General features: G+C 43.9%; 1 protein-coding gene across 3 annotated transcripts in view; it reads left to right on the top strand.

Moving 5' to 3' along the window:
• Positions 1-973: 973 nt before the first annotated feature.
• PLA2R1 (phospholipase A2 receptor 1) overlaps positions 974-23,906 on the top strand; it is a 108,228-nt gene continuing 85,295 nt past the window's right edge. For all 3 annotated transcript variants that reach the window (XR_011428245.1, XM_023622989.2, XM_005601532.4), the window contains exons 1-3: positions 974-1,468; positions 19,662-20,045; positions 22,532-22,705. Coding sequence is in view for 2 of the 3 variants with exons in the window: in XM_023622989.2 (XP_023478757.2) it covers positions 1,078-1,468; positions 19,662-20,045; positions 22,532-22,705 (949 nt within the window). In the remaining variant the exon portion in view is untranslated. The remainder of the gene's footprint in view (positions 1,469-19,661; positions 20,046-22,531; positions 22,706-23,906) is intronic.

Raw genomic sequence — 23,906 nt, 5'->3', positions numbered from 1 at the left:
ACACTAGCAGACAGTGTTACCCAAAAGTATTGGTTTGATCTTGGCCAATAGGCAGCTGAGAAAGGCAAGGTCCTCCAAGATCCCACCACTTTCCTCTTTTTTTAGGACGATTGGCCCTGAGCTCACACCTGTTGCCAATCTTCCTCCCTTTTTTTTTTGTTTTTCTTCCCCAAAGCCCCAGTGCGTAGTTGTATATCCTGGTTGTAAGTCCTTCTAGTTCTTCTATGTGGGATGCAGCCACAGAATGGTGTGATGAGCTGTGTTTCTGTCACTGCCCAGGATCTGAACTCATGGCAGTCAAAGCAGAGCCAATTGAACCACTACACCACAGCCGCCTCTCACCTTCCTCTTTTTAAAGCTCCCTTTTGCTTTCTTCCCTTCTCTGGCGTTTTAATGACTAACATCAAGGTACTATTCAGGAAAGGTCTTATATCAGCCTGTTCTTATGAATATTAAATGTTTCTAGTGTTCTGCTGATTATTTGAAAGACTACAGTTAGAAGGACTACGTTTTAGTCCGTTTTTCTCCTTCCTAGTTTAGGGAGTAACTTTTGCTAGATTAAGGAGTAACCTAGAGCAAATCACTTTGCCTTTCTAGATGGGTTTTCTCAGCTATAAAGGAGGATAACCCAGCTATTGTGCTGGGTTAGGGGGATCCGAGGAGAGGGGAGGGGAGGGGAATATTCTAAAACAGAAAAGAGCTCAACAATGAAAGAACCTTCTGGGTACTCTGGAGGGAGGAGGGTGGACACCCAGGCGCACCCCAGGCATCTCTAGTGGTCCGCATTCCAGAAGAGAGGAGGTCAAGAACGCTCCCAAAGCGCCTGGGTTCCCCGAGCAGCTCCATTAACTCTAAACAGCCTGCTGCCAAACCCGCAGTGTTTACCAGAATCTGGGAGATCTGCAAACCCAGATGTCAGACTTCCTGGCCCAGAGATTCTCAACTCGCTCACTCCCAACTCCTATTCAGCCTCCCCCAGGAAAGACAGAGGAGGCTGGAAGCAGGAGGAACGTGCACGGGACAGCCTCCCCCTTCGTCCCTCCCCCCTACAAAGGCAGGAATTTCTGGGATGGGCAGATGGTCCACCCCCTCTTCCTCCTCCTTCTCCAGGCCGGAGTGCGTAGGGCGGGGAAAACCCTGCGACTTCCCGGTCTTCCAGCCCAGAGGCCCCAGCGCCTGCACACTCTGGCCGCAGGGGTGACGGAGTGGGTCTCGGAGGGCGCAGGGGGTGGCGAGGCCCGGGCAGGGTGGAGCGCGGAGGAAGGTGCGGTCCCACCTCCCGCGCCGAGGGGCGGCGCGCCCGGGCTGCAGCGCTGGTCCCTGCCGGCGCGACCCGGCTCAGGGCGAGTCCAGTGGTTAGCGATGCTGCTGCCTTCGCTGCTGCTGGTGCTGCTGTTGGGGGCACCATGGGGCTGCGCCCAGAGCGCGGCGGCGGCGCTTACCCCCGAGCGGATCCTCGAGTGGCAGGGTGAGTGTCCCCCCGGGCCAAAGGGACCAGATCGGCACAGCCGGGGCTGGAGTGGTGAAGGGAGAGGAGGAAGGGGCGACGCTGGGGGCGGGCGAACGCAGCAAAGGCGGCCGAGTTTATATGGTGGCAGCGTCTCTGTAGTCCTGAGAAAGCCCTGTGGATGGGCCAGTCCTGCATCCGGAGGGGCCTGCACCCAGTTCTCCCGACTCCGCAACCCTTCCTCCTGCCCCGTATCCTCCAGGCTCCTGCAGGGAGCGCGGTGAGGGGCGGGGTCTGAGCTCGCAGGCAACTTGACCCAGCTCTGACCCAGGAAAAGCGGGGCACAGGAGGACAGGAGACTTTTCAAAATGTAAACTCCTGAGTTGTTTATTTGGGAGGACCATCTCTCGGATAAATGATGGCAAAAAAGATGTCCCATTTCGTCCCCCTCCAAAGCAGGCCGTCTAGGTGTGCACCACCACCTGCAAAATGGCCCCAAGCCAAGCCTCTCCCCTCTTCCCCTTCAGGGAAAGAAAACTTACTCTTCTCTATTAACGCCTCGTAGACTAAATGTGAGAGAGGAGACCCTGTGGCCTGGGTGAGCTGTGTGAGCTGGAGCAAATTACCCTCTTTGCGCCTCAGTTTCTCTCTTCCGAAAAATGGTGTCCGTGATATGCATAGGACCAGTGAGGATTAAATGACTTCTGTAAGGCACTTGGTGTGCCAGGGAGCGAGACTTCCTTCAGTTACCCCCACAACACGCAAGCGCACACACGAACCTGTTCACCAAACATTTATTGAGCACCTACTACCACTTCCGAAAAAGTGGGCCATAAAAACCTTGTGAATAGCGGCGGAGCATGGTCTGATAGAGCCCGGGAAGGGGAGAGGAGGACGCAAAAGAAGGCCGGGTTCTGCTCTGCTGTTCACGGGGTCGCCAGGAATCGGAACCGACTCCACGGCTCTAACAACAAATTTCACGTAAGACTAATAAAGAGACGTGCAAAGGGACTCGAGGAGACGTTGTCCTGCAGGGACTCACATGCTTGAATAACTGCATGGGCCGCCTCTGAGGCAAAGAAGCCAGTGTCCAAACGTCAAAGCCCATATATGAAGGGAGGGGGACGGAGGGGGAAGTTAAGTAAACCGGGAGAAGCCTCCTGACAGCCTCTCTCCTCTCTGCCTCTGGGATAAGTTTGGAGAGAAGGGGTAAAGCAAGGTGTAATCTATGTCTGTGCTCATTTTTTTTCCTTCTTCACGTCCTATGTATACGTTTTTGAGGTCGTCTTTCTGGACTGAATTCTCTAGCACTCCCCGGAGGCTTTCTCAGGGACTGGTTGAGTAATTCTCATTCTAAAGTGGCCATAGGTCAGAGATCTCTTACCTTCTTGGTCAGTTCAATAAAAATGCTCCTGTGGATGCACATCTGGCCCCATGATGTGATCCATGTCCACTGTGAGTTTACCGTACACTGCTTTTTCCTCTACATTTTGAAATGAGGGCTTTGCCGGAGTACCAGGTATCTAGAATACAGCAGCTGGACAGAAGCTGGCTGTGAGCCATGCAGAGAGAATGCGCTGGTGATCCTCTGAGCCAGGGTTAGCACCATGGGCTAATCCCTACTATATGCAGCAGACCCAAATCCTGGCCTGAAATCATTTCTAATCAGTGCCTTGTTTTCAGTAGTCAAGGACACTCTGAAGTTAGAACCATCTGCTACCTCCTGTGCACCCCAGGCGACAGTTTGCAAATCTGAAGGCCTTTGAAATAATAGGCACGGAGATTTCTCAAATATGAAAATGCTGCTACCAATTTGCTAAAGAGCAGGAGATTATGTGGCGTTGAATGTACCAATCCTCACACAGTCTCCCATCTATGACTGCAATCACCACATCAGCAGAATTTCAAGCATAACCTAAACGAGCTTGAAAGCAAGTTTTTCCTGTCTGTACAAAGATGGAAAAACAAAATCTTAGCATTGGAAGGGATCTGAGATACTGTCTGCTCCAGCCATCCATTTTTCAGATGTGGAAGCTGAGATACAGCCGTGGTATTTTTAGTCATGTTTTTGGGTGCCTCACTTTACCGCTGTGTTCTCTATACCATGTTGACTTACTTTTAGCCATGATGGGCATCTACAGAGCAACCAGGAGAAAATATGCACCACTTCAGTTTCAAATCTGCCAATAAGGGATATGTAATAATGCAAGGCGGATTATGCATATAGTATTTTTCTTCTGACTTGTTGATATGCATTGTTCCATATGTATTATGATTGATCTGATATGTATTATAAGCATCCCAGCCTTGGGAGGCAGATGGTGGGTGGCGTTGTGCTGACTTCTTAATCATTTGTCAAAAATTTCGTGTTCAAAAATCAGTAGATGCAGTGTCATATAGTAGTTAAGTTCATGGGGTCTGGAGCCAGACTGCCTGGGTTCAAATCCTGGGTCTACCAATTCCAAGCTGTGTGACCATGGGCAAGTTACTTAACCTCTGTGTGCCTAAGTTTCCTCATATGTAAAAATGGAGCTAGTAATAGTGCTTACCCAAGTGTTGTCCTTTTATTTCAATATCACCACAGCTCCCTCTTCCTCTGCCAGTCCGGACCATTTTGACAGGTTGACAGCCCTGTAACAATTATTTACTGTCCTGCAAACTGCACTGTACTTAGCATGTCTCCTACCTCCTGCAGCCTGTCTCCTACCTCTTGCAACCTCCAGTTGGCTATACCAAGGGGCTTCATTGTGGTTCTGGTGTCTGAGCTCTTCTTCTAGTAAAGTGCTAAAACATAGTAACTTCACTCACTCAAGTACCCCCAATCATGGCAGGGCAGGAGAGAGAATGCAGAAGGGTCTAGGCTCTGTGGAAGTTGCTAAAGGAAATGAACTGGGGGCAAGTAAAAGAATTTTGAAGCTACATTGAGGGCTGAGAATTATCAATGTGAAATGGCCCCAACCAGCACAGTAGGAGAGTTCCCTCTGCAGCATTCGTCTGCCCAGCAGCAGCAGTGAGGGAGTCCAAGGCTGTATCAGTCCTTGGGGATGGTCAGGGTAGGCTCTTCTGAATGAGCAGTGACCAAAGGAAGTGAGGGTGCTGATGAGCGTGAGGTTAAAGTGGGGTCCTGGGGAGAAGAGGGCGAACCTGGGGTGGGGGGTGGTGGTGGGGGCGTCTCTTGACATCCTGTGCCAATGGGAGGGGATGAGGAGCTGGAGGCCTCAGTTGTTCATTCATTATCTGTTGAGCACTGTGTGCTTTATCTCCCTGTCTTGGTTTGGGTTCACCCAAAAGCAGTAACTGAGACATGTATTTATTTGGGTGCAAATAGTTGATTTTGGAGGTAATTCTAGAAGGTGTGGTGAGGGAGTGAGGAAATGAGACAGGGAAGTGAAGAAAGAAAGCTGTTACAGGCAACTGAGGCTCAGTTGCACAAGGCCCCCTGAGGGACTGGGAGAATATGGTGGACACACTGAGGGGCGGGAAGTACAGGTACTTAGAACCCCCACCCCTCATTGATGGAGGGTTCCTGACGTCCCCATTGATGGAAGTCTCCTCAGCCTGCGTGGAACACCATCAGGCATGGAGACACAGAAAGTCAGTTGGAGTATATGGGAACCGTCTCAGGTGAGTGAGCCCCAGGGGAGGTGCCCATGGGTAGGGAACTAACAGAATCTGTTACTCACTCCCAGACTGGAGAGAGAAAAATATGAGCAGGATACGATACTATTCGCAAGAGGCTGAGAGTCCAGAAACAGGTAAAGAAACACAAACAATTTCAAAACAGTGCAGTAGATGTTATGATAGCAAGGAATGAACAAAGAGCTAGAGGGATGCAGAGGCGGGAACTGGCCTGAGGAGCTGGGAACTCACAAAAGGGCATTTGTTTTCCTGAAGGATAAGTAGGTAGTTGCCACATCAAAAAAGGAGAAAGAGCATTCAAGGGAAAGCATGGAATATGTGCACAGCACAGAATCACGTGTTGGGCAATAGTAGTTTAATGGGCTGAAAGTTCTAGTCCAGGCTCTTTTGGATGGAGGAAAAAGAGCCACTGAAGGTCACTCAGGCAAAGGTGGGGCTGTAGGTATGGGGACCAGGATCTCAAGGGGACCCAAGGACAGGCTCTCTTGTGCAACCAGCCCTCCTGGGAACTGAGAACTGGCCACTGGAATGAAGCAGCTCCTTTCTCTCTCGGGCCACATGGTGGTCCCATTTGGTTCTCTTTCTGTGGACTGGTATCTTCTGCTTTCATGTGCAGGACTTTCACATGTAGCTCCCATAGCTTCTTTGGAAGAGTCGTAATTTCCTGGGAGAGGAATCTGGACACACTGGTCACAGCATTCTGGCCAGTCCCTGTGCTCTGCCCTTGAATCTGAGGCCTTCCCATGGCTCGTAGGCCATGGGAGGGGCATGAGGAGCACACAGGGATGCTGCCCCATCAGGGGCCATGGGTGGAGTAAATCCCCAGAAGAGGGTCAGGGCAGAACAAGAAGCTGTGCCGCGTCTATATTTGGGAGCATGCGAGAGATGAGGAAGTGAAGATTTTGGTTAAAGGCACTCTGCTTATGGGAAAACAATTCTGGTTGGGTGAAGTGGGTACTGCTGAGAAGAGCCTTGTGAGTTTTAACAAAGGGGAACCAGATCACACTTTTAAGTTTAGGAATGCCATGGTCAGTTTGCACCTTGAGGAGGATGATTCTGGAGGGTAGCAAAGAGACCATCTGGAAGGTTAAAGCAATTGCCTGTAAAGAAAGATGCTGATGACCCGAACTAAGTCAGAACCAGTAGGAATATTGAGGAGCAGAAAGTTTGGATTCAAGAAATATGGGTTAAAAAGGAAGAAAATAAAAATAATAGACAGTGAAAATCAGGAGATGGAAGAAATGACAGAATGTAATTATACAATGGAAATAACAAGTTTTGGAGGTGGCTCCATTCTCAGTAGTGACTGGATCCAAGCTATGGTTATAGGAGTGATCACTAAAGTGGAGAACAGGTGAAAGAAGGTCCTTGGAGCAGAGGAGGTTGAAGAACCGAGAGTCCAGAGCCGTACAGACATGCGTGTCTGGAATAAAAGTTTCATCAAAGAATACCCTTACTGGGGCAGCCCAGTGGTGTAGTGGTCAAGTTCGTGCGTTCCACTTCTGCAGCCCAGGGTTCACGAGTTCGGGTCCTGGGTGTGGACCTAGCACCACTCATCAAACCATGCTGTGGCAGCATCCCACATAAACTAAAGGAAGATTGGCATAGGTGTTAGCTCAGTGACAATCTTCCTCAAGCAAAAAGAGGAGTATTGGCAACAGATGTTAGCTCAGGGCCAATCTTCCTCAGAAAAAAAAAATACCCTTACCTAATATGATGTGCTGCTACTTTGTACTCTGTGCCATTCTATTTTGTTTTGTAGTGCTGGTCATGACACACTAAATTGATTTCATGACCCATTAATGAGCCACGACCTGTGGTGGAGAAAACACTGGGCCAGGGTGTTAGATCATCTGTGTGAAAGGTAAAGCCTCTGAGATAGAAAGGACAACATGGTGCCTGATGGTATCACGTAGTGAATACGAGGAAGGGGTTCAGGGCAGTGCACTACAATGCAGAGGAAGAGAAGAAAGGATGCCCTGTGGGAGAGCTTTCTGAAAAAGGGTGATGAGACCCGCCACCTGAAGACAGCAGTGGGCAGAAGTCGTGACCCTGAAATTTCCCCCACAGGTTCCATTTCTTATAGGAAGGTAAAAATGCCACTCTCTGCTGCTCCTAATAGTATCTAACACTTGGGGAGTGGTTAGTGTGTGCCATTTTACATTCATTAGCACACTGAATCCTCCCCATGATCAGGTAGGTATTATTAATACACACCCTTCATTTACATGAAGAAGGGGTAAGCAACTTGCACCTACAGGAATTTGTAGCGTGGGGATGTGAACCAGGCGGTGGAGCACTAATGCAAAGTACCTCTGGATAGCCTTGTGACCCCACAAAGTAGTTCATTCTGTGTCCCACTGTTTGCTGGGAGCTTGTGATCTGATTTCATGGCAGGAGGCACAGGAAGCCAGCCTCTTGTTCTCTGCAACTCCTCCTTTTCCAAACTAGTACTTCCACGTGTAGGAGTGTATATATTCATAAAGCAGAAATCTGGAAAGCTATTGATTTTCTAAAAACTGTTCTAGGCAATTCCTACAGCCCTGGACAACAAGCCATTCTCCTAATGTGGAGATTTGGAATTTAAAAGCATGATCAGATACTAGTTTAGCTGCCCTTCCTGGCCGTAAATCATTCCAACCATCTGACTCCATTTTTCCCATCTCTCTCCGTCATCTCTAGAATCTTTTCCACTTCCATACTCTCTCATCCCAGCTTTTCTGACTGGCTCTTTTCCTCACGAGCCTTTGGGAGTCAGCGTAGATTTTTAGTATTCCTGGACCTTTTACTCTTTCTCATTAAGCTCCTACCCTCTTTTCCTATTGTTGGTTGTCGCAGTAACTGATACCACACAATGCAGGTTCCAAGCCAGTGACCAGAAGGGCTGAGCCACACAGAGAGCTCAGCTGTCCTGTCAGCTCCCCTTCCTTGACCTAACAATTTGCTTATTTATCTCGGGTTTTCTGCAGAAATGATTCCTTTGTTTTGCCTCTTCTGAGCTCATCCCTCTGCAGTGAATCCTCACATGATCGTCAAAGTCACGTATTTGACACATTTATAGACTCCTGCCGCCATTTTCTTTTAGAAATTATCCTTGAAAGCCTTTTAGGAGATGTTCCACTGCAAAGCCAGGAACATGTTATATTTTTTGAATTGATCAGAATGAAAAGAAATATTATAGTTCACAAAAGAAACAAACAACACCTTATAAACACGATATTAAGACATTTGGGGGAAATATTTTATAAAGCCACTCAAAAAAATGGAGGAATATTTTTTGAATTTCTATAAATTGTGTTCTGTGATAAAGAGCTAAACAAAACAGACAAGAGGTTTCTGCTTTCATGTGTGACCACATGACTTTTTAATTTATGATACTTTCCAGACTACCACAGTTCCAAAGAAATATGCTAATAAGAAAGGCCCACTGTTTCTGGCTCTTGGCATTCTTTTCTTGAGTGCTTTCCTTTTCGATTATGAAAATATAAACAGGAAATTCTAAGTGATGATCTAACTATGAACAGTGTTGTCTTATTTTGCACTGTCCATGTTCAAGTTTAAGATTTGCGTTTCTCTTATTAATAAATACAAAGTGACCATAGTAACTGAGGTAATCCTTAACAGGATCCTGTGATCCTATAAACCCATTGCGGAGACGGGGAAACCAAGGCAGATACTCTTTAGCTTCAAGCAGTTTTGCCCTAAAAAAGTGCTCTGTAGTTTGCCAAAGTCTTTCTTCCATAGTCTTAGCCTGGTTCACATGAGAACAGAGTGGGTTTCATGGGCATGTGACCCATGTAGTCACACAGGGCCTCATGCTCAGCAAGCCCTTAAACTTAAGGTTTAATACTCTGGTTTTGAGTTTTGGAATTCGTAATAATTTTAATATTTGAATTTGTGTGTTGGGCATGAAGTCCCGTGGGACAATGGAGCATGAGCCAGGGCCTTGGAGCTTTGGCTCAAGTTCAGTCCCACCTCATGTCACCTCCCTACCTCTCCTGGATGGGTTTTCAGCCTCCTGTCCCCATTCCAGCTCTCTGCCTGCCGTGGCAACTGGGTTGCGTTGGGGTTGGGGGACTGGATGTCCAGGGCCTGGGAGCGGACGGCCAGTGGCATCTACAGCAGAGCAGGGCAGTGGCTGACCCCGCTGGGCTGGCAGCACCACTGCGTGTTAGACAGGGACTGAGTGAGAAGCTGTCACCTAATCTCGATCCAGGTACCGAGGGTGTTCCCAGCACTTTCTGACTAGGAGGCTCCAATCCCTCATGGGCCCATGGGAAGTGGAGATTGATTTGACTTCCCTGCCCCAGCCAGGGCCTCACATTTTTATTTTACTCTGGGTCCTCCAAATTAGGTAGCCAGCCTGAACAAAAAGCATAGGGACTGTTACAGGTTGAATTGTGTCCCCATCAAAATTTACACGTTGAAGTCCTAACCCTCCAATGCCGAGAATGAGACCTTATTTGGAGATAGGGTCTTTATAGAGGCAATCAAGTTACAATGAGTTGATTAGAGTGGGCCCTGATTTAATATGACTGATGTCCTCATAAGAAGGGGAAACTTGGACACAGAAATATGCACAGAGAGTAGATGATATGAAGAAACACAGGGAGAAGACAGCCTTCTGCAAGCCAGGGAGAACAGCCTGGTACAGATCCGTCCCTCGCAGCCCTCCAAAGGAGCCAGCCCTGCTGACACCTTGAGTTTTGACTTGCAGCCTCTAGATCTGTAAGACAATAAATTTATGTTGTTTAAGCCCCTCAGTTTGTGGCAGTACAGGCATACCTCAGAGAGATTGCGGGTTCAGCTCCAGACCACTGCAATAAAACAAATATTGCGGTAAAGAGTCACAAGAATTTTTTGGTTTCCTACTGCATATGAAAGTTATGCTTACAGGGTATGGTGGTCTAGTAAGTGTGTGTTAGCATTATGTCTAAAAAAACAATGTATATACTTTAGTTAAAAAATACTTTATTGCTTAAAAAATGCTAACTATCATCTGAGCCTTCAGCAAGTTGTAATCTTTTTGCTGGTGGAGCGTCTTGCCTCAATGCTGATGGCTGCTGACTGGTCAGGTGGGAGTGGCTGTGGCAATTTCTTAAAATAAGACAACAGTGAAGTTTGCTCCATGAATTGACTCTTCCTTTCACAAATGACTTTTCTGTAGCATGGCATTTTGATGGCATTTTACCCACAGTAGAACTTCTTTCAAAATTGGATCAGTCCTCTCAAACCCTGATGCTGCTTTATCAACTAAGTTTATATAATATACTAAATCCTTTGTTGTCATTGCAGCAATTTTCACAGCATCTTCAACAAGAGAAGATTCCACGTCAAGAAACCACTTTCTTTGCTCATCCCTAAGAAGCAACTCCTCATTCAAATTTTATCATGAGATGGCAGCAATTCAGTCACAACTTCAGGCTCTACTTCTAATTCTAGTTCTCTTGCTATTTCCTCCACATCTGCAGTTACTCCCTCCATGGAAGTCTTGAACCCCTCAAAGTCATCCTTGAGGGTTGGAATCAAGCTCTTCCAAGCTCCTGTTAAAGTTAATATTTTGACCTCTTCCCATGAATCACAGATGTGCTTATGGCGTCTAGAATAGTGAATCCTTTCCGGAAGGTTTTCTGTTTACTTTGCCCAGATCCATCAGAGGAATCACCATCTATGGCGGCTATAGCCTTATGAAATGTATTTCTTAAATAATAAGACTTGAAAGTCTAAATTACTCCTTGATCCATGGGCTATAGCATGGATGTTGTGTTAGCAGGCATGAAACCAACATTAATTTCATTGTATATCTCCATCAGAGCCCTTGGATGACCAGGTGCATTGTTGATCAGCAGTAATATTTTGAAAGGAATCTTTTTTCTGAGGAGTAGGACTCAACAGTGGGCTTAAGATATTCAGTAAACCATGTCATAAACAGATGTGCTGTCATCCAGGCTTTGTTGTTCTATTTATAGAGCACAGGCAGAGTAGATTTAGCATAATTCTTTAGGGCCCTAGGATTTTTGGAATGGTAAATGAGCACTGGCTTCAACTTAAAGTCACCAGCTGCATTAGCCCCTAACAAAAGAGTCACTCTGTTCTTTGAAGCTTTGAAACCAAGCATTGACTTCTCCTCTCTAGCTATGAAAACCCTAGATGGCATCTTCTTCAGGCTGTTTCATCTCCATTGAAAATCTGTTGTTTAGAGTAGCCACCCTCATTAATTATGTTAGCTAGATCTTTTGGACAACTTGCTGCAGCTTCTACATCAGCACTTGCTTCTTCACCTTGCACTTTTATGCTATGGAAATGCTTCTTTCCTTAAACCTCATGAATAAAGCTCTACTTGCTTCAACCTTTTCTTCTGTAGCTTCTTCACCTCTCAGCCTTCATAGAATTGAAGGGAGTTAGGTCCTTGCTCTGGATTAGGTTTTGGCTTAAGGGAATGTTGTGGCTGGTTTGATCTCCTATCCAGACCACTGCAGCTTTCTCCATATCAGCAATAAGGCTGTTTGGCTTTCTTATCATTCGTATGTTCACTGGAGTAGCACTTTTAATTTCCTTCAAAAACGTTTCCTTTGCATTCACAACTTGGCAAATTGTTTGGTGCAAGAGGCCTAGCTTTCAGCCTATCTCGGCTTTCAACATGTGTTCCTCACTAAACTTAATCACTTCTAGCTTTTGATTTAAAGTGAGAGATGTGTGACTTTTCTTTTCAGTTGAACACTTAGAGGCCATTGTAGGGTTATTAATTGGCCTTATTTCAATATTTTTGTGTCTGAGGGCATAGGGAGGACCAAGGAGAAGGAGAGAGATGGGAATAGCCAGTCAATGGAGCAGTCAAAACACACACAACATTTATCGATTAAGTTTACCATCATTTATGGGTATGCCACAGTTCGTGGCACCCCAAAACAATTACAATAGAAACATCAAAGATCACTCATCACAGATCATCAAAAAATGTATAATAATAAAGAAAAAGTTTGAAATATTGCAAGAATTACCAAATTGTGACACAGAGACAGGAAGAGGGCAAATGCTGTTGGAAAAATGGAGCCAATAGACTTGCTCCATTCAGGGTTGCCACAAACCTTCAATTTTTAAAAAACATAATATTGTACTTTGTCATGGTAGTCCTAGCAAACTACAGTCCCACACTGCATAATGACGTTTCAGTCAACCATGCACTGCATATACGATAGTGGTCCCATAAGATTAGTACCATATGGACTAGGAGTGTAGTTGGCTATAGCATCTAGCTTGGTGTAAGCACGCTGTATGATCGCACAATGATGAAATCCCCTAACGGTGCATTTCTCAAAATGTACCCTTGTGGTTAAGCGACACATGACTGTAATACATGGTCTAACAATATACTAACATTGAAAGTTGGTTCTGTTTCTGCTTTAATTTCTACCTGCCACTTAAGAAAATGTAATTTTTTAAATGAGTGTATTCTCAGAGCAGTTAAGATGGATAGCTCATTATGGAAAGTCACTATTGTGACATTATTGGAAGCAAAATAGCTGTTAGATACTTTTGAGTTAAAGAGAAAATGATGGAGGAATAGACCAAGAGCTAAAAGGAAGAAAAATGTTTTCAACTCCATTTAAAAATTCTTTGGTAAGATCCCGAGATAGAGCAAAGAACTTCAGAAGAGGTAATAAGATTTTCTGCAAGCTCCTGCTAAATGAGCAAGACGGAGAGGGAGGGACAGGGCAGGGAAGGAGAATGGCAGGGAGCGCAAAGGACAGTCTGAAAAGGTTAACCCGCTTCACACAGGGGTTGGTAACAGGCAATTGGAATCCTCACAAAACTGGAGCCTGGTGGAGCCGATTAAGCTGGGTTTCATTTTTCCCGCATGTGAGAAAGAGTTTAGTATGCCTCATGGAACTTGGAGCGAAGATTTGGGGAGATTAGAGAGAAAGGAGACGAGAACATGTAAAAAGATTTAACAAGAGGGGTCCCAGGGACCTGTGGAGGTGGTGATTATCCAGGTTCAGAAGCTGCAGGAGAATAAAGAAGTCTCAAAGTCAAGGAGAGTGTGAGGTCAGGGAAAGAGAAGGAAGTTCTGAGACAGGATGAGGAGATATTTTTAAATGTACTTAACTTTTTAGTTGATTAGTAGAAGGCAATTGATAGGAAGCCACAGACTTTATAGGTGCTGCCAGATTGTCAAGAGTCAAGCACCGAATCTCAGATGATCTGGGATAAAATACAAAGATTCATACAGAGAGGGCCAGGAAGGGCGGGCACACTTCTCACATTGTTCTGTGAGTCTGTTCTTTCAAGCACAATCCACATGCTTCAAGCATCCAAAATTCCTTGCTTATTGGTTCGGAAAGCCATATTAAGAGTCCAGATTTTCTGCATCGTTCAGCCATGAATGGGACTTGATTCAGCCACTTAACAACATCCCTTCCTGCTACAGACTAATCTAAGTAAGGAAGACAATCAGATCTGGATCTTTTGTTCACTGGACGGGACAAATCCAAATATGTGTAGCTAGAATATGTCAATACATTTCAAGAGAGAAGCTGCTTACCTTTAGCTTGGTTGTAGGACAGAGATGCCCGCCCCCGCTACCTCCCAGACCCCTTCCATGCTGAGACTGAAATACTGTCAGAACAGCAAGGAACTTGACAGAGTCAAGGGATGATACAGGGCAGGAAGTGTGTGAACCCAGTGCCAACTGTTTGGGTGGATGGAGTGGAAGAGGTTTAATCCCAGGGGAAAAGGGTAGGAGATTGAAATTGGATTGCAGTTGGAAAGCTGCGGTTTCCTAATAGCTTGTCTTAAATATTGCACTTGATGTGAACCGTGCATTTAAACTTTTCCTTCCAGTTCCCTTAACATGGAGTAGCACAGAGGCCGACTGTATGTGTGTATTGGATTAGCTGGCCACCACCATGGTGTAATTTCTTGAATACCAGAAAGCATAAGAGCCAGCTGGCCTAAAATCCACTATAAAAAGAGTATTTCTTTAGGAATTGTTGTTTTACTGTTTGTTTCAAGTGTTTTTTGTTGAAAAAAAAAATTACCCTTGCTTAACACTTCAAACCTTATCTTATTCACTTAACACTTCAACCCTTCAGCCAATTCTAAGAGAAGAGCTGTTTAAGGCAGAAGGGGACACCAAAAGGCAGGTGGAGGTGATCAGAAGGCGTGATGAACATGAAGTGAGAGACCTCAAGAGAAACTTCTATAGGTACTCCCAGTTGGCACTGTTCAAACAGACAGATCAAACTCTAGGAGTAGCCCCAGGCTTTGAACTCCAACCTCCTGGCATTGTAGGAGTTGGCAGGCATCTGACAGCCAATCAAATACCTGAAGCCAGAAAACAAGTCGTTGCAACCACTTTTTCCAGAATCCTACATTCTATCAATCACCAAATCCTGTCATTTCTTCCCCCTTTGAATTCTCTCTCTAGGCACTAACCATTCCCTCCTTTCCTTTCTCATCACCACCAGTTGGAATGACACATTCTGGCTCCCTTGCCAGATTGTAGCGATCGTCTCCAGACTGGTCTGCATTCCACATGTGGACTGTCTCATCCCAGCTAACTAAGGACTCTTCCGAGGCAGCAACGGGGACATTTGCCTTCATACCTATATTCTAGCTCTTAACACAATGCTCGGCATGCACTAAGTGCTCAATAAATGTTTTGGTTGAATGATTTGCCATCCCAATTCATCTTCTACCTCACAGCCTCAATCATGCCTTCTCTTGTTCCGAAAGCTTTGTTTTATCTGAAGAATAATATGCAAACTTTTGGATAAAATTCAAGTTCTTCATAAAATGACCCCCGACTGCCTCTTTTCAACTTCATATTCTACAACCACCAAACTCTTTTATGTAGCCAGGCTCTTGTCATCCTGATTATTTTTATCCTATCTGAGCTTTGGTGACATTCACTCTGTCCAGAATGCCACTTAATCAACTCTTCACCTCTCCCTCTGTGGACCTCCTCCACTATCCTGAACTCTCTCTCTGTGACGAAGATGGACTGGCATTCGTGCTGGTCTAGTTTACCAGTGTACCTCCATGTGTGACAAATAGTAGATCCCTAATAAATGTTTGCTGAATGAAAATGTGTGTGTGTGTATGTGTGTGTTTATGTGTGTGTGTATGCATGCACGTACAAGACAGAATGAGAGAAAGAGGTTGATTTCTCGGATCTTCTAGGCCAAACTGACCCCTTCTACCCTGGGCTTCCACCCCATTGGGCTTAAACCTCTTATATCAGAATATATTCTGGCATTAAGTTTATTCTTTCTGTGCATTTCATGATTTACTCCAGGGAGAACATCAGGTCCTCGAGGGCAAACACTGTGACATATATCTCCTTCTATCTGCAGCCTTCCTAACACATGCCATATTAGGCACTCAATAAATGTTTGCTTGAAATTTCAAGTCTCCTATTTCAAATTCTTTGGCAACAAACTATAGCAGTTCATTTTCTTCTTTCTAGTTTATAAATGAATTTATGTAAATAAAGCTAGACCTGGACCTATATGGTCCTCTCTGAGTATACGGGTATGAAACTTCTAAGACAAAATGGATTTGGAAAAAAATGTAAAAGAACAATTCAATTAAATGAGCTTTACAGACCCATCCAGCTCTGAAGTTCGTGATTCTGGGTTAATGGGTAAAGTTAGTCTCCTCTGCCATGTCCATATTCCTCCCAGTGCTGTGCTGTCTCCTCCATGGGAAGTGGGCAAGTACGTGAGAACACACACTCTCTCCATGCAGAAAGCTCTGATGACACTAAGAAGTCATGTCCACCTCACACATGACATCAGTGAAGGATCCTGTTGAGTGTTTTAAATTCCGATCTATGTTCTTTTTTATGATTTTTCATCACTTGTCTTTAAGGGCTTATGTTGAGTGCACTTATAGTGTTTTCTTTGGAACTAATGAAACTCCCTTCTTTTCATTAACTAGGAGAATTCCCGTGATTCCACAACAAATAGATATAGTTTTAAGGGACATGTATGTAAGCAAATAATTCCTCTCTCTATCTCTAGCACCCTACGCAGTGCCTACCACATAGTCATCCCCCAGTGAATGCTTGTTGAATGAATGAAGTCGTATTCTGCAGGCAGTCATGAAAGGACTACCTTAAACTTAATTCAACACTTAACCAAGGAAGCATTCTCCTCCCATTCCTTAGAAAATACAAGTTCTCCTGTGGGGCCAAAGGATGGGTCTAAAATGGTCTTCTCCTAAAAGCAACTCAGAAGAAGAAAGTAAAGCCACTGTCTTCCATGAATTTTACTTTAAAAAAAAATGATGAAAATTAGCTTATAAGTTACTTCTAGTCAATCAATCTTTTTCTCCTCCTAAACTTATAATTATGAAGGGAAGTATAATAACATTTTACTGCAAAGAGATTTAATAATTCTGGCGGTACTTCATTAATCACTTAATCAGTGTTCAAGCAGAACTGATGTCCTTGACACATATAATCAATCTCGATTCTTCCTACATTTGATTTTCATCCCTTTTGAAATCTGCCTACTGACACTAAGGATTGGTGGCTTATTTTCACATTATGTTTTTGTTACAGACAGCCCATATGCGATAATAATAATCAGAATATTGATACCTATTGGGTCTCCTCATAGTCTATTTGAAAACAATTGTTTTCTCTTCAGTGATTTTTGGAGATTAATGGTGCTAGGATCACATTCTATTATAGCTTAACGGGAAAATGGGATTGGGCCATTTTTCAGCTGAGTATAACAAAGTATAGTTTGGAGTTGGCATGTTTATTGTTATTGGTAAGCCAGAGCTACTTGTTTATGACACATTCTGAAGAAGTTTTCCAAAGCTGCATTCTTAAGGCAGCTGGGCTTGGAAATCTAATAGCACCTCACAACTGAGCAGCATGAGATTGTTTGTCTAATATCTTCTGCTTTGGAAAAGTGTTTTTATGATCACTGGTGTGACCAAAGAAGTTCTGATTCTACCACTCCTTTTTCTTAACACTTAATAATTTGGATGTTTAAAAACATTATTTATGCACCCCAAATTTTAGTGACATATAATTTTCGTGTCCACTTACTCACAGACCACCCATTCACCCATCCGTACATTTCTTATAAGAGAGCTACAGTATAGACTGTACAGGTAGATAGTGTGGAAGATGAACAGATGAATCTTAATTCATAATTACACATATATTTGAACAAACAAGACAATGATTGTGTTATCTGGTTGTTTGAAGAGTATTTTTCCTCCATAAAAGGTGGTAGCATGGTATTTCACAATTGTTTAAGACTAAAAAGCTTCTGTGTGCTGCAGAAGCTAAAGTAAAAATGAGTTTTTGAGAGAAGTCTGTGAGGTATGCTCAAATTAGCACTCTACAGGTATCCAACCAGTTGTACAGCTGGAACTACAGACCAAGAATCAGGAAACCAGAGGGATAATAACAATAATAACAACAACTCACATTTACTGAGGTCTTCCCATGCCAAGGTGTAGTGTAGTGTGCTTTGCATGGGTTATTTAAAGGAATACTCAACATCCCTATGAGGTCAGTATCATACATATTCCCAGTTTAAAGAGGAAAGGTGAGACTCACAGAGGTCAAGAAATTTGCCCAAAGTTACAAAGCTGATCTGTGGCAGGTCTGCCTGATTCCAGAGCTCTCAACCATTAGCCAGGTGGTCTACTCACCTATCTTAATGTGTAAACTGAGGCCCAGCGGCTGAGATGCAGCTAGTAAATTGCAGAGTTGGATATATTCGAACATATTAGATAGAAGCAAAACTACAGAACAATTATGATAAAATAATTATCCTTTAGTGAAAAATTAATGAAACTCTGGTCTAACTAGAAAGTAATTAGTAGATTACAACAGAAATTAAGGTTACCATTTTACCCAGGCGTGAAAAGGTGAAAAGGAGAGTGGGAGAGGAGGTTAATTATCACAGTCCATGTTGCGTTGGCGAGAGGTAGATTTGATCTTGAATGACTATTACTAATAACCATATAGACATGGGCTTCATTAGGAAAATAAATTTCCTGATCTAAATGAAATCTCCATTAAACTATTCATTCTCTCCTCCCCACAACACACCCTCCCATCTCTTTTGCTCTGATGCATGGTGATCAAAGCAATTTTCTGACAACTAATTCAACTCCTCAAATATATGGTTACAAGTAAGGTTATCAATTATTAAATGAAGTATAGCTTTCATTAATACGTTGACAATCTGTTTTTAACAGTGTCTTAAGTGATTTTGGTTACTGTAAATCAGTTCTTCTCGGCCTGAGTAACTTTCGAGGGGGAAAAAAAAGAACTTTTACCAAAAGGAAGCATTGTTCCCATGCACCAATACTTGAGGAGGCTCGTTCTGCACTGTTCCGAATCTCTAGGTCTCTCCCTGTTCCTGCTATGCCCCTGCCACATAAGGCAACTTGCCCTAAACTGCAGCCATTTTAAGGGAATGAGAAAATGTCCCTTTGGATTTTTGACGAATGGACAGGAAGTAAAATATAAGAGGCGAGCCTAACTAATGGGAGAACAAAAGAGCTCTTGGACTGACCAGACGTTCTGAGCCGAGCAGCCTCAGCAACCACAGGCCCAAGCAGAGGCAGCCAGCGTGTTTAATCAGCAGCAAGCATTCACTGAACTTCTACAATGTGCTCAGTACACTCTGTGCTTAGACTCAAGAAATTAGGCATGATTTCCACCTTCAAAAAACCTGTGGGATGTCAAGTTCGTAACTGTGGTATGATAGGCGCCTTCCAGGCCAGCAGCTGGAGGTAAGGTCAGGTAGCGGACAGGTAGAAGCATTTTTTTCTCACCAGCATCACTTCTTGTATCAAGACTCAAGGCAGCACTTCATTTCTATCCTTTGCGTTTTCTACAGGAATTGGATGGTATAAATTTTTTTTTTCCAGTGCCTCTTGATTCAGCTGCCATGTTCTTAATGTTCAGGCATTTGTCTGAAGAAAACCAAAGTGTCACCATACCTCTGGGCACCCAATGTCCCTCCCCTCTAACCCTGAGTATTATGACCAATCCCTGCTCTCTATCCAGTTGTGGTGAGCCCCTCTTCTGTCAGTACCATTCCCGAGTGGATTGACAGGCAGCCCCTGTCACTGTCGGGCCACGGAGTCTTAGATCAGAGGTCTCCCAATAGCTCCAAGAAGCCCACTTATGCTTCTGTTTTGTGCAAATAAAGCCCTTCTGGCAGACCCCACCACAACACCAGATCTATTTAAAATGGCTGTTGAGAGGCCAGCCAGGTGGCGTAGTGGTTAAGTTTGCGTGCTCTGCAGACCTACACACAGCTCATCAAGCCATGCTGTGGTGGCCTGTTGTCTCACATACAAAATAGAGGAAGATTGGTAGAGATGTTAGCTCAGGGACAATCTTCTTCAAGCAAAAAGAGGAAGATTGGCAACAGATATTAGCTCAGGGACAATCTTCCTCACCAAAAAAAAAAAGGGGGGGGGGCTGTTTATTCTGACATATCACAGCTTAGACCTGCATACTGGGATCCTCCTGACATTAACTAATTATACATGAAAATTCCATACCATATCTTCTATTTTGCTGTTTCAGATAAAGGAATATTTGTTATCCAAAGTGAGGGCCTCGAGAAATGCATTCAAGCAGGCAAGTCTCTTCTGACCCTGGAGAACTGTAAGCCACTGAGCAAGCACATGCTGTGGAAATGGGTTTCCAACGACCGCCTCTTTAACATAGGGGGCAGCGGCTGCCTGGGCCTGAATTTATCTAATCCAGAGCAGCCACTGAGCTTATATGAGTGTGACTCCACCCTCGTTTCCTTGAAGTGGCACTGTAACAGGAAGATGATCACCGGCCCGCTCCAGTACATGGTCCAAGTGAACCCTGACAACACGCTCGTGGCCTCTTGGAAGTATCTTCATAGGTGGATTTCCTACATGTCAGACGGTGGAGGCATTTGTGAATATCTGCACAAAGGTAAAAAATAATTTAAACCAAAGTATTCGTGAAATAATGTATTTAGAAAGTTTGCCCATAAGTAAAGATTTGTAAAATATATTATATGAAAGAGGTACACACACCTGGAACCTCAGGGGACTTCTGCTAAATCCTTTTTAGTTGCTCACTTGCCTATTGTAAAGGAGTTACTGGAGTCCAGAAATGAACTTGGTAAATTCTGCTAAAGAAGCAGAACTTCGGGGCTGGCCCCATGGCCGAGTGGTTAAGTTCTCGCGCTCCGCTGCAGGCGGCCCAGTGTTTCGTTGGTTCGAATCGTGGGCGCGGACATGGCACTGCTCATCAAACCACATTGAGGCAGCGTCCCACATGCCACAACTAGAAGGACCCACAACGAAGCGTATACAACTATGTACCGGGGGACTTTGGGGAGAAAAAGGAAAAAAATAAAATCTTTAAAAAAAAAAAGAAGCAGAACTTCTCAGGATCTAAAGGTATTAGGAGAGAAAACACTTAAATAACTTTGGGAATCAATGGAAAGGAAAAGAAAGAGCAGGAGGACAAGAAGGGGAGAGAAAACAAAGGTGGAAGGAAAAGATCTTTGACGTTAAAGACTTGTCAGGATGAATATAAGAACCATTTCTCTTATCGTAAAAACTCAGCCCCAAGTGTGGAGCGTGTCTGCAGGGCACCGCCATACCTCCTAGTGCCTGGCTGGCATCTATGTGATGGCCATGTTGTTACGAGGCATTTGTTTTCCATCATCTGTAATATTTGGCATTTTTAAACAGAAAAAAAAAACAATGAAAGAAAGCAGCACAGTTAAATTCTGAAACCTCAAACTTTTTCTCAAGGTTTTGTTTTGTGGCTCCCTTCTTTTCTTTGTCCATCCATTCATCTATCACACATTTATTGGGCACTGACTGTTTCTCAGGCACAGTGCTGGGCATTTGATGTGCAAAGACCAACAAGACAGATGTGGTCCCTGCTCTCATAGTGCTTTATAGAAGTTTGCCTTCATAAGAGCATATCTTTCTAAGATTCTATACCAGTCCTAGGGAGCAGAGCAAGCAACCCCTAAGATCTAAGGCAAGACTTTCTCTGGTACCTACAAGAAATGATTAAAAAGAAAGCCAAGCCATTTTCAGGACTCACTACAATAAAGCAAGTGCTACAAACCAGCTCTCTGAATAATCTACCTTCCTAAGGAATTAATTTTTCTTAATGCTAAACTTTCAGCCCTATACCCACACTCACAATGCCTGCAGGGGAAGACTGAGTGAAGGCAGGGGGTTGAAACAAGGGGATGTGTCCTAGACTATCTAACCTCTGGGGCTGAGACGTGAGCTCAGTCCAGCCCCTGCCAATTGTGGGAAAGGAGTGGGAATCTCCACAGCCCGCCCTTTTGCTCCGGGACCTATTGACTTCGTTGAGGGTGGCCCTCATCCTCTCACAATAGAAAGCCCCAGTTCAGTCATGAAAAGTTGTTGTTTCCTGCTTAAGGCCGAGGATGACCGATTATTGAAACACTCTGAGAAAGCAGCCAGCAGGCCACCTCGACACAGTCATCTCTCTCCTAGGCAGCTGTGGGGCTCCCCAGCTAGTCATCCCACTTCACCCTCTCCAGTTGTAGGTTCTGCTCACCACACTGCATCCTGAGTGAGTCTTTAAAAATGGAAATCTGATCAGAGCACTTCCCTGATTCCACCCCTCATTGCATCTCTTTGCTCTTCCTCATTAACCCCGCACACACTCCTGTTGCAGGTCCCTCATATTCACTGTTCCTTCTGCCAGAACAACTCCTTTCTAAAGACGTGCCCCCTCACTTGACCAAGTTCTTATTCAGAGAGGCCATCCCTAACCACCCTATCTAAAATAGTGCCCCCTCCACTACACACACACACTCACTCACAGTCATTCTGTCTTCTTTCCCTGCTTTGTCTTTCGTCATGGTACTTATCACTACCTCAAATTATACGTTTACTTGCATATTGTTTTCTCTTTGTTGCTTCCCACTAGAATGGGAGCTCCCTGTGAAAGGGAACGTTTGCTGGTTTGTTCCCTCTTACATCCCCAGTGCTGGGCATATTAAACCCTCAATAGATATCTGTTGAATGAATACGTTAATAAATGCCTGTAAAACTCTTGAGGTTCAGATGCTGATGGCTGGTGTATTTGGGGATTTGAAGATATTTTAATGTAAAATCCCCATTTAATTTTCTTTTGCATCCATTCACAAATATGTATGCTACTGTAGCCATGCACCATAGTGAACAAACAAGTAGATAAGGATATAAACAGTTTATCAGCGTGTGCTCTGATGCCAGCACTCAGCCTTGAACTTGTACATACTGTAGACAGTGAGTTCCTGAGGATTCCCTGTGATGGAGTGAGGGCCTGGCCTGTTGTAGGTTTTCAGTCAATAAAAAAATGCATTTCCTATATGACAGTTTCCAAAAATAAAGCTGATGTAATACTTACTAGACTTTGTCCTTTCTTTCTCCTAGATTTGTATACAATCAAAGGGAACGCCCACGGGACACCGTGCATGTTTCCCTTCCTGTATAACCATCAGTGGCATCATGAATGCACCCGGGAAGGGCGGGAAGACAACTCACTGTGGTGCGCCACGACGAGCCGATATGAAAGAGACAAGAAGTGGGGATTTTGCCCAGATCCCAGTAAGAATAAAATCTAGTCTTCCCCGTATGTCATGAATGAATCAAGGATGATTAGAAAGCTATCTGTATCTAAAGAAAAGCACTGGGATTGACATATTGAAGTCTGAATAAGCATTCTGATTCTGTTTATCCAGATTTTGATTTTATGTTTGTTTTTGCCTTGAAAAAACAATCCTGATGTGTATTCCTTTTTTTCCTTACATTCAAAAGATGTTAATTAGCCATTCTTCTCTAAGCTTGTTGCATAAGGACGCTTTAACTGGAATCAGATCATAATAGTCTGTGATCTCATTAATCCCAGTTTCCAGGCAGAATACTTCAAAACAAACCTGAATGCATGTAAAGCTCAGTTACCCTTTCAGTCCACTTCCTCTTATGAGCTGCCTTAATTTCTCCACATCCAGGCTGCTTGTCTTGCCCACTGGCAAGTCCAGGCATCAGCTGGCCCCTTGATGGTCTTTCTAAAATCACAGTTGCCCTCATTATTTCTCGACAATGAGTTCTCATCTTTATTCCTTTTCCTTAGTACTCAATTTTTAGGTATAACCTTAAAGTCTTTTTGTCTTCTTAACTTGATTTTCAAGGTCCAGTGACAGCTGCAAAGTTCTAACTTTTTTTTTTTCAGTTAGTAGTTTATTATTTTATTTAATTTTTATTGAGCTAAAAGGTTTCCAATGGTTCCTAAGTACGGGGGGATATTTATGTATACCTTCTACTTTCTATATTCATTCTCCTTCACCTTGGTTCCTGAGAGTCAGTGAGCCTAGCTTTTGCAATCTCCTCATCCTCCATGCCTACCTTCCCTCCACATATATAATAAAATACAACAAATAAATGTGAAACAAAAGCAAATTGAAGAGATTAACTCCAAAGAATCTGATTGGTAAGTTATTGTACAATTGTTTTCTAATCTAAGAGCCAATATGGCTCAGTGAATAAAAAAGAATATAGGCTTTGAAATTAGACAGACCAAGATTGGAGTTCTACTTCTTCTCAATGATGAGATCTTGAGTATCAGTTTCCTCACCATAAAATGGAGATAATAACAGTATCTATTAAGGTTATTGAGAGGATGCAATTAGATGATGCATCTAAGGCACTTATTAGAGTACTTGGTACATAATAAACACTCACCAGCATTAGCTGTCATCATCATCATCATCATCATCATATCATCATCAAACCTAACTTATCCTTTTAA

Source organism: Equus caballus, chromosome 18 (genome assembly GCF_041296265.1).
Source record: "Equus caballus isolate H_3958 breed thoroughbred chromosome 18, TB-T2T, whole genome shotgun sequence".
Classification (NCBI taxonomy): domain Eukaryota; kingdom Metazoa; phylum Chordata; class Mammalia; order Perissodactyla; family Equidae; genus Equus; species Equus caballus.
The sequence above is the reverse complement of the archived record's forward strand: the minus strand, read 5'-3'. Positions and strand labels throughout refer to the sequence as shown.